Source organism: Urocampus carinirostris, chromosome 14, assembly GCF_059441175.1.
Source record: "Urocampus carinirostris isolate Australia breed hairy pipefish chromosome 14, RoL_Ucar_1.0, whole genome shotgun sequence".
Taxonomy (NCBI): domain Eukaryota; kingdom Metazoa; phylum Chordata; class Actinopteri; order Syngnathiformes; family Syngnathidae; genus Urocampus; species Urocampus carinirostris.
The window spans coordinates 38,163,510-38,175,234 of record NC_142362.1 but is presented as its reverse complement, the minus strand read 5'-3'; the positions used below and the strand labels follow the sequence as shown (position 1 = coordinate 38,175,234).

Genomic DNA, 11,725 nt, shown 5'->3' with positions numbered 1-11,725 from the left:
TTTTCTATTGCATTTACGTCTAACTAAGATATCTCAATACATTTTATTGCAAATACATGCGTGGTTGTGGAAAACTACTTACATTTGTGCGGTTCCTTTCCGGGCATGTTTGTTGATATTGAGAATTCGCAAAGCCTTCTGGGTAGTCACTTCGCCGCCAAGTGAGGTAGGGAGCCCCCTCGGTCTTGAAGTGGTTACGACATGGTTTGAGGTCACTTCTGCCTCGGACTTGAGAGTATCGGGACACACTCCATTTTCACGTGAACGCGCAAACCGAGTGACTAGGGCACATAGCGAGTGAAAGTGCGAAGAATGGGACGCAGCCTTACTTGTTCGTCTGGAATGCATTGGTATCTCAGGAACTGTACTGTCATGGTTTAGGTCCTACCTGTCAGACAGGATGCAATGTGTTAACTATGGCAATCTGACCTCTAAAGAATCTAATGTCTCCTGTGGTGTTCCACAGGGCTCTGTACTTGGCCCCCTTCTTTGTAGTATTTATATGATCCCGCTTGGTGACATTATGCGCAAGTATATTAGTTTCCATTGCTATGCAAATGACACTCAACTGTATGTGCCACTGGAGACAACTGTCAGTTAAGTTGTAGAAATCTGGAGGCTTGCCTTACTGAGATTCAAAGATGGATGTCACTTAATTTTTTGCACCTTAACCCAGAAAAAACTGAAATGTTGATTATTGGTCCAGCTCACTGTAGTGAGTTGTTTTCAAACACTACCCTGAACATAGACAAATGTAATATCACCCAGAGTGAATCAGTCAAAAATATAGGTGTTATATTTGATCCTAATCTGTCGTTTCAGTCACACGTGAAAAATACAGGTATTACTAGAATAGCTTTTTATCATCTCTGTAATATTGCGAAGATTTGTTTGATGCTGTCCCAATCAGATGCAAACCTTTAACATTTTTTTCCTCTCAACAATTGGGGCATTTACAAGAAAAGAGGCGGGAAAATAAAGACAATATGCAGCGTAAAAAGGATTGTTAACATAAAAAAAAAAGCCATCAACATCAAATTAAGTTTGTATGAACAGGAACTCAACAGCTCAGCATCCATTACTACACAACATGCAATAAGGCACCATCAAGTGGACCTATTTCAACCTGCAGCTCCTTTTTCTCTTGCACTTCTCTGAGCGATGGGCCGGATTCAATCCCTAAGTGGGCCTGATCCGGCCCGCGGGCCGCCTCTTTGACACCCCTGTTTTAATTCATGCGTTTATTACTTCTCGGCTTGATTACTGTAATGTATTGCTTTCTGGTCTCCCGATGTCTAGCATCAAAAGTTTGCAGCTGGTTCAGAATGCAGCAGCTATAATTTTGACTAAGACCAAAAGGTTTGAGCATATTACTCCTGTATTGGCCAACTTGCACTGGCTCCCACTCCACTTAAGATGCGACTTTAAGGTTCTCTTATTAGCATATAAATGTTTGCATGGATTTGCACCCACTTATCTCTCTGATTTGATTTCCCCCTATGATCCTGCACGGAGTCTGCGCTCGGAAAATGCCGGTCTACTTGTGACTCCAAGAGCCAAGAAGTCTGCAGGCTTGAGAGCGTTCTCCATCCGGGCCCCGGTGCTATGGAATGCCCTGCCTATGGAGATAAGATCTGCAACCTCAACGGAAGTTTTTAAATTAAGGCTTAAGACACAATTCTATTCCAAAGCTTATGATTGATGGCCACCTCATATTCTGTATTGTCCCGTCTTTTTCCGACTGCCTGCCTGGTGGTGATACGAAGGAGAAGGGCAATTTGATACAAGCAGCGGACCAGCGTTTGACCTGAAGCATGTCAAAACCTGCATTGACCAGCTGGCAGAGATAGGAAGCTGCGTCATGGCCATCATATACTTTCTGGACTAGTTTACAGGCTGGGAGCGTCGCTGCTGTCATGCACTTTCCGGACAAATTTTCAACATGTTATCTAGTGTTTACTATGTTTGTGTACTGTAATGCTAAATGTAATTCACCCTGGTCATCCTGAAAGGGTGATACCACTTGTGAGGTCCCTTCTCAAGGTTTCTCTTTTTCCTCACGCTGAGGTTTTGAGTTGTTCCTTGCCCGCATGTTGGTTTAAGATTAGGTAATTGTATCATTGTAAATCTGTGCAGTCCTTTGAGACATTTTTGTGATTTAGGGCTATATTAATAAATTTGACTTGACTTGACTTACCCCTCTTTCTTCTTTATATTGTATGTACATCATGCAGGAAGTAGTAATTTTTTAAATTATTTGCTCCATTGTTTTATTACATTCCAGTTCTCCAGTGTGTTGCAGAATGTTCATGCACTACGAGACCACACACTGATGCTGGTGCACAGCACAGCAGATGGTAAGTGAAAACTAATTTGTGGAAAATAAATACATCACTGCTGAGTACAAAAAAAATTATTACCCAAAGGTAATGAGGTAAATGGCTTTAATCATGGAAAAAAGAGGAACGTGCTTTGCCTAAATTAGAGATATCTAAAGATATCTCAATGAGGAATGAATACCAAAATTGTTGTTGTAGTTCAAATCAAGCAGCCTTTAATTTGAGTGGAAACCATGCTGACACATTTTCAATTTTTATTGGCAGCTAACATCCACTTTCAGCATACTGCCGAGCTTGTCAAGAACCTTGTGAAAGTTGGAGCAAATTACTCAATGCAGGTGAGCGTCACACTGGAAAATATGCTTTGCCAATAGGGTGCTTGAAATCTTTGAAAATGCTCAAGGTCAGGAAAATGCTTGAATTTTGGATGAAGTGTTAGAAAATGTTTGAAATTGTGGCCATTGCCATGTTCCTTGGCAGTCTGACTCTGTAGACCACACAATAAATGAAGAAAAAGAAAAGGGGCTGGAAAATGACTGACCCACCTGCTGTGGTGTCTTGTCATTATTGTGTTGTTATGTACTACTGATCGCACTCAAGAGGACAGTTCTATTTAGAAAAACGTCTCTTTTGGCTTGGCTCACTAAGAAGAGCCCGCTCATTCATCTCCTAAACGGCTTCTAAGATTCAGTTATTCTTAATGATATAATATCAATAATAATAAAAAATGATGCACCATGTTATATAGTAATTAGTAATTTCATGTGTTTTGTGGATCCCTGCAAAAGACATAAAATATAAAATGAATTTTTCACAGTTGTTCAAAAAAATTATAAAATACAAAACACTTGTAGCTTGTTACTCACTAAACAGATTTAAAGCCGAACAACAACACCAAAACCCTGAAAAAGAAAGAAAAAAGTATATATATATATATATATATATATATATATATATATATATATATATATATATATATATATATATATATATATATATATACATATATATATACCGTAAATTCCGGACTATAAGCCGCTACTTTTTTCCTAAATTTTCAACCTTGCGGCTTATTCAGTGATGCGGCCAATTTACGTAATTTTTCTAACGGCCGCCAGCAGCGCTAGAGTACAAAAGGTAAGATTTAGACTGCAACTTCTTAGCTTGTGCACAAATAAAATTAGCGTGGACATATCCTCATCATGCAAACTGCAAAAAGAAAGGCACATGACGCAACAGTAATCGAGCAGTCCGATATAGAAGGAAACAGAGCTACCGCACGTAAACATTACTTTGCGAACGTGATACTAGTGTGCTTTTGAATAAGGAAGCGTGGGACGACGTTTTCATGACAAAGTCTCTTTCCCATACTGATGGATGACGACTTTGATGACGTCAATTATAAGGAGGAAGATGAGGACGGTTTACCGTGCTTACTACAAGCACGGTATGTTTTATTAACAGAGCTGTTTACTGTGTTGCGAGCGTGTTCCTAGTAGCATTTTGCTACCCTTCACAGCCACGGTTTGGGATGAAAGTTATAATATTATTATTAAAGCTTTGAAAACTCTCTCGGTGTACCGTTTTTCTTTGTAAATATGTGTAACCATGTATAATATGCATTTGCAACTGTATATTTTTGTAATGTATTTTTTTTTAGAAACTTAGTCTGATATGATTTGTACGAGCAAATGAGAAAGAAGGGGCGGGGCAAACGCGGGCTGACGGGAAGTGGAGTAAAGGTGAGACGTGTTTGTGGACGCGGCCGACAATAGTGGATATATATTTTTCCCACCCTTACCTTTGAAAATATACACTTTTTTCCTTGGATTACTTTCAACGGGCACCCGGACTCTGCAGGTCTGCATTAAATCTTAAGTACCGGTATCATTTTCCGTTCATTTTGCCGGCTGTGTTTTTTGAACTGTATCCGGTATGGGTTAATTTCGTGTTTGTATTGCGTTTTTTTCAATGTGGGCGCATTCGGCTAATATACAGGTGCGGCTTGTGTATGTACAAAATCGGTTTTCCTCCCGAAATCTGGTGGGTGCAGCTGATAATCAGGTGCGCTCTATAGTACAAAATTTACGGTATATATATATACCAGCTCAGTAGCCTAGATGGTAGTGTGCCCGCTTTGAGACTGGGAGGTCGCTGGTTCGCGCCTCGGCCGAGACATACCTAATTGGTATACTGGCGGCGCCCTCTGTTGGCTGCGGCTGCATCGACTCGCTACAACGGGTCAGGTGTATCGACATTTCGTTCTGTGTACATTGTTACAAAGAATGACAATACAAAGGAAATTATTATATATATATATATATATATATATATATATATATATATATATATATATACTGGACATCCATTCATTATCTGAACTGCTTATCCTCAGTAGGGTCGCTTGGGTGCCGGAGCCCATCCCAGCTATCTTCAGGCATTGGGCAGGGGACACCCTGAACTGGTTGCCAGCCAGTCGCAGGGCACACAGGGACAGACAATTCGCTCGCTCACTCACACCACGGACAATTTGGACCGGCCAATTCACCTGACATGCATGTTTTTGGAATGTGGGAGGAAACCGGAGTGCACAGAGGAGACCCACGCAAGCAAGGGGAGAACATGCATATATATATATATATATATATATATATATATATATATATATATATATATATATATATATATATATATATATATATATATATATATATATATATATATAGGCAGCATGGTTAGGTTAGCGCTTGTGCGGCACAGTTCATGTCATGGGAACCTGTCGTGGGTTCAAATCCAGCTCCAGACTTCCTGTGCGGAGTTTGTATGTTCTCCCTGTGCTTGCGTGGGTTTCCTCCGGGCACTCCGGTTTCCTCCTACGTTCCAAAAACATGCATTTCAGGTGAATTGGCCGGTCCAAAATTGTCCCTAGGTGTGAATGATCGAATGAGTTTTATGTCCCTGTGTGCCCTGCGATTGGCTGGCAACCAGTTCAGGGTGTCCCCTGCCCACTGCCCGGAGATGGCTGGGATGGGCTCCAGCCCCCCCGCGACCCTAATGAGGATAAGCGGTACGGCTGATGAGATGAGATGAGATGAGATATATATATATATATATATATATATATATATATATATATATATATATATATATATATATATATATATATATATATATATATATGCATGTTCTCCCCTTGCTTGCGTATATATATATATATATATATATATATATATATATATATATATATATATATATATATATATATATATATATATATATATATATATAAGCTAAACTTGAGAGCAGGATTTTGACAAAAGGATTCATACTGTAAGACTAATGTGCCTTCTCCCCACCAGCTCTACCCAGACGAAGGCCACTTCTTGTCCCATCAAAGTAAGCAGCACCTGTATGCCACTCTTACGAGCTTCTACAAGGAGTGTCTGAAGGAGGATTTACTCCCACCGATTGACAACGACGACGAAGACGAGGAGTAGCCGGAAGTTGTTTTGCATTCTTACGACAATTTCCACTGACATGTACAGTAGAGTGTAGAGCTGCACAAGCACTTATGCCTGTGCGTGTTCATATGTTTTCAAAAGACATCTATTGATGGCAGTAAGATTTTTTTTACCGTTGGAACTTGAGGTAAGAAATGGCCTCCAAAATCATTTCAGTTCTACTGCAATTATTGTCAAAGCACACGCCACTCTGTCCCTGCCTTTTACGGGGTTTTTCATTATTGTGGTTCTTCACCATTATTCCAGTTGCATGGTTCCGATTCATTCCTTATACCTTTGTGGTAGAGACACTTTTTTGTATCTTTCCTTCGATTTTTTAATTTGCAACATAGAAAGCTGTGTTAAACAGAATCACCAAATGGTTATGTTTACAGTAATCCCTCGTTTTTAGCGGCGGTTGCGTTCCAAAAAAGCTTGCAATAGTCAAAACCCGCAAAGTCGAAACATTTAGCATTATCTATTAAACCCCTTAACGTTCTGATAAACAAATATATGTCTGTATGATGTTACAAGTCATTGAAATCTGTCATGCAACATAACATCGGAAAGCCTCAACTCTTGGGATTCAAGATAAGATGACCATTTCCAAATGCAAGTATCACAGAAACATCACAACCAGTCTGAAACATGATACCCAAAAACTATAAAGGCGAGGTGTCTCACCATTAGGTCCTCTAGGAGTCGGTTCATAAGATAAGATAAGATATGATAATCCTTTATTCGTCCCACAATGGGGAAATTTCTTTTGTTACAGCAGTAAGACAGTGAACAATGAATAACAGCGAGAATATGAACAGTATAAACAAGTATTTAGAAATATAAAAAATAAAAACTAGAATATTTCCAATGGCAAATGTGCAAAATAGTTAAATTGGCCAGTACAGTAATGTGCAAATATGCAAAGTCATGGAGGGTGTGCAGTCTATCGGAAGCACTGCTTATTATATTGTCTGACGGGTGCAGGAAGGAAGGACCTGCAAAACCGCTGCTTTACACACTTGGGGTGAAGGGCTGGGTGTTGAAAAGGGGGAGGTGAGAAGGGAGGTGAGCAGCATGGAGGACTGGGCCAGGCGAGGGGCAGATGATTGATCAAATCTATTGAAGAAAGTGTTCAGGTCATTTGCCTACTTTTGGTCCCCCACAGCTAGGGATTCTGGTTTATGGTGGCTTGAGATTGTCCTCAGGCCTCTTCAGATTCCACGGATGTTTTTCTGCTGCAGCTGGTCCTCCATCTTCCTCCTGTAGATGTTTTTCCCCTTTCTGATCTTCCATCTCAGCTTCTTCTGCACAGCCCTGAGCTCGTCCCTGCTTCCTTACTTAAAGGGATTCTTCTTCTCCTTAAGCAGGGCCTTTATTTCAGAGTTAATCCACGGCTAGCTGTTGGAGAAACACCGGACAGTCCTGGTGGGTCCAGTATTTTCCACACAGAAGTCGGTATAGTCCGTTATGCAGTGTTTGAGACTGTCGATGTCCTCTCCTTAGGAATCACAAAATTCCTCCCACACAGTTCAGTCAAAACAGTCCTTCAGAGCCTCATCAGCCTTGTTGGACCATCTCATCACTGTGCGGGACGCAGCTGGTTGCCTGTGTATGAGAGGTCTGTACACAGGCAGAAGATGAACCAGGTTGTGGTCAGATGAGGTGTATGCCTCCGTGGTGTTGGCATAGCACAAGTCCAGTGTCTTATTGTCTCTGGTGCAGCATGTTACATATTGGGTGAAAGTGGGCAGAGTGGAGGATGGAGAGGCATGATTAAAGTCCCCAGAGATAATAAAGAGGGCCTGTGGGTGCTCTGGCTGCAGCCTGCTCACGATGGAGTGGAGAGCGTCACAGTCTGCGTCCATGGTAGCAGGAGGGGGAATCTATGCAGCTATCGCGATAACATGCGAGAATTCCCACGGCAGCTAATATCGCCGCATTGTAATTGCTAACAGTTCGATGTACGTGATCCCCAGACACGGTCACAATCAAAAACAGTGACAAAAACAAAAGAAAGACCAGAGCAAACCCGGCAACTTTGGTCTTCATAGTTTGCTGACAAAAAAAGAACGCACAATAAAAAAGAAATAAAGAAAGAATTCCGTTAAAAAGAGGGAAAAACGTTCATAAGTGAACGGAGCTGCTGTAACAAGTGCAGCGCCATTTTAGAGATGATATTTTGCAAACATGGACACGTTACATACGAACCATCCCATGAATCCAATTGTGTAAGATAATGTCTTCAAAACACACGATAATGCTTACCGATTAAGAAATCTGCTGAAATGCATTCCTGCATCGTTTGGCATTCCTTGTTGTAATCTGTCTGTTTTGCCACATAATTCCCGTTTACAAATAAACGCACTCGTAAAATTATTTCCAATGTGGTCGTTAGCCTCTGATCTTTTGATTTACACCACTGCAATAGCAGGCTTTATTTTTATGTCCACAGTCCGTATTAGCTCATAAGGGCACATGTTGATAAAATGGAGAGCGCCTTCTTTAGCCTTGCATATCTTAGCCAGTATTAACTAATTCAAATGATGATTGACACATTACCCATTAAAAGTCTAAAACAAATTCAGATTCAGATTCAGATATACTTTATTGTCATTCTTGTACACGTGTATACAGAACGAAATGTCAATACATCTGACCCGCACAGTTTTCTTGTATGTACATACATAAATAAATGTTGTACGGAGTTAGAGTATTGAAGTACTGATAATATGCTAAATAATTTATAGCTTTGTAGAGTATTATACAGTAGTGCAAAGAGTGCAAGAGGAGCAACTAACCAGATGTGCAAAATGGGCAGTCAGATAAACAATTCATTATACAATAACAATAACACTGGAGTACGATAGTGCAGAGGAGAACAGATGTGCAAGGAGTGGCTAGGTATAAGAGAACTGCCTTTAGTGCAAAAAAAAACAAAACAAAGAGATGTACAGATTAGCAGCTGTGTAGGCTTACTGTGTGTGTGATAGACCATTTAACAGTCTAATGGCCAGGGGAACAAAGCTGTTGCAGAACCTGGTGGTCCTGCACCGCACACTGCAGTACCTCTTCCCAGAGGCTAGCAGAGTGAACAGTCCATGATGGGGGTGAGAGGGGTCCCTAATGATGTTTTTGGGGCTCGGGATAGGCAGCGCTTCTGGCCAATGTCCTGAATGGAGGGGAGAGAAGTCCCGATGATTTTCGCTGCTCTCCTCATCACCCTCCTCACACTACCCCAGTCGGAGGCACTGCAGCCTCCACACCACACAGGGATACAGCTGGTCAGGATGCTCTCTATGGTGCCCCTGTAGAATGTGATAAGGGTGGGTGTGGGCAGGATGGGCTCTCCTCATCCTCCGCAGGAAGTACAGGCGCTGCTGTGCCCTCTTCACCAGTGATGCGGTGTTCACAGATTAATGTTACACAGATATATATATATATATATATATATATATATATATATATATATATATATATATATATATATATATATATATATATATGGTCTTAAATAGCATAACGTTTCAGGAAGCTATTTAAGTTTGATGTACATTTATATGAGTTGCTGCTAAGCCTAATTTTATTTCCTGCATTGTCAATTTTTGGCTTGTTTGTGAAAGACTAATATGTTTGTTGTGTCGAAATTCTAATTTATTTACTGTAAAAGGTTTTCAGACATTTATTTATCTGTATTTGTATTTGAATTCTTAAAAAAAAAAAAAAAAAAAATATATATATATATATATATATATATATATATATATATATATATATATATCTCATCTCATCAGCCGTACCGCTTATCCTCATTAGGGTCGCGGGGGGATGGAGCCCATCCCAACCATCTCCGGGCAGTGGGCAGGGGACACCCCGAACTGGTTGCCAGCCAATCGCAGGGCACACAGGGACAGACAACTCATTCGCTCATTCACACCTATGGACAATTTTGACCGGCCAATTCACCTGAAATGCATGTTTTTGGAACGTGGGAGAAAACCGGGGTGCCCGGAGGAAACCCATGCAAGCACGGGGAGAACATACAAACTCCGCACAGGAAGTCTGGAGCTGGATTTGAACCCACGACAGGTTCCCATGACATGAACTGTGCCGCACAAGCGCTAACCACTGCGCCACCGTGCTGCCCATATATATATATATATATATATATATATATATATATAATATATATATATATATATATATATATAAAATATATTTTTTTTTCTATTTTTTTTTTTTTTTTGCATTATTAAAATGTTCTAACGCCAATTTTTAGGCTTTTACAGCAAATGAACATTGTCTTCAAATATCAGTTATTAACCTCCCCTTAATAGTAAAAATTGGTATCGGCCCTGAAAAACCCATATCGGTTTATCCCAAATCGAATCTGCGAAACCGTGATACAGCTAGGGATTACTGTAAATCAGAGGGGGAAAAAAGGAAATTCTTGTCCTTTACTGTAAGCAATGTAGTTTGTGTCAAATATTGTATTCATTTCTCATTAAAGAGGCCATGTATTGAATGCTCAGAAAACAAAAGCTCCCCGGCCAGTTACACCTTAAATAAGTGCAATTCCTACTCTGTATTCTGCCACCACTGCCCCCGACTTAAAAAACCTTCCTCTATGTCAGATTTATTATCATGGGGGGTTAACATGCACAATGCCTTATGATTTTCAACATTCTGTAGTATAGGTGTCTCAAACTCACGGCCGGAGGGCAATTGTGGCCCGCCGGATGACAGCATGAGGACCCCGCTTTGAGATGAAAGAATTAAGGGACAGTGTGAATTATTATGAACCTCATGGTGGTAAAAAGTCTTTCATTTAAAAAGATTAATTGATTTAAAGTTAAGCAAAGATACATTACCTATGATATAAACATCCATGGCATTAAAATACTCAGATGTGGAGAAATTACATGAACTAATTGAACAAAATGTTTTTTTCTTCCATTTTCCCCTTTTTTCTTTTTGTTCTTCTATATTCTATTCATTTTTCTTCGTTTTCTTTCCTTCTTTTTTTTCTTTTTTTGTGAAAGGCTGGGCGATAAATTCAAAAGAAAAATGGTGCGTTCTGGTCACTTTGAGTCTCCGTAGTTTGTATTCTTCGTTGTGCTTTTAAGCACTTATTTTCAGTTGCACTAAAACAATACAACATCATCGAGTGGACAAATAAAACACATTGTCCCCTTAATGTAAAAGTGCAGACCACATAAATTATTACTGATTGATTGATTCTCGCATTAGTTCGTGATGAGTTTAAAACTTATTTAGTTTTACACATCCAGACCCCAGGTCCTGCAGCCCCGGAGTTAATCGAGTTTGAAATCCCTGCTGTTGTATATCTTGACATCAGTGGTAATTTAGAATTAGATATGTCACTTAAGCCAATGACAACTCAGGTGTTTGAGAAATAGAAACAGTTTAGATAAGAAAAAACCCTCTGCTGTATGGTCTCAATTAACGTTATGTTTTTACATGAAGATAATAGCAATATTAACTCGTTCACTGCCAGCCAAGTTCATATGAATCATTATTATTCATAGTTGCCAGTGGCAAGGAAGGCGTTAATTTGATAATATAATAAGTTATTTAAAATTAAATCAGCAGTAGCATTTAGAATTGGTGCATATTGTTTCTTTTTGCTTTTTTTGCAAGACAAAATGCAAATATGTTCCAGAGGGAGTAGTAAAAAGGACATTTTTTGTGTCAAAGTGTTTGCATGTCTGGAGAATGTTTCACATTTTGTCACATTTTGTAAATTACGAAGCAGCAAAGTATGTACATAAGTATATTTTTGAGATGCCTTGTAGAAAGTAAGGTTGAAAGGGGATTCGTTTATTTGACTAGACTATATTGTATTGTTATGTTTCTATTATCTCTACA

General features: G+C 39.7%; 1 protein-coding gene across 1 annotated transcript in view; it reads left to right on the top strand.

Moving 5' to 3' along the window:
• dpp10 (dipeptidyl-peptidase 10 (non-functional)) overlaps positions 1–7,986 on the top strand; it is a 149,008-nt gene extending 141,022 nt beyond the window's left edge. The window contains exons 24-26 of the mRNA XM_088353056.1: positions 2,285–2,357; positions 2,604–2,677; positions 5,699–7,986. Of these exons, the coding sequence (XP_088209182.1) occupies positions 2,285–2,357; positions 2,604–2,677; positions 5,699–5,836 (285 nt within the window). The 3' untranslated portion in view covers positions 5,837–7,986. The remainder of the gene's footprint in view (positions 1–2,284; positions 2,358–2,603; positions 2,678–5,698) is intronic.
• The last annotated feature ends 3,739 nt before the right edge of the window (positions 7,987–11,725 follow it).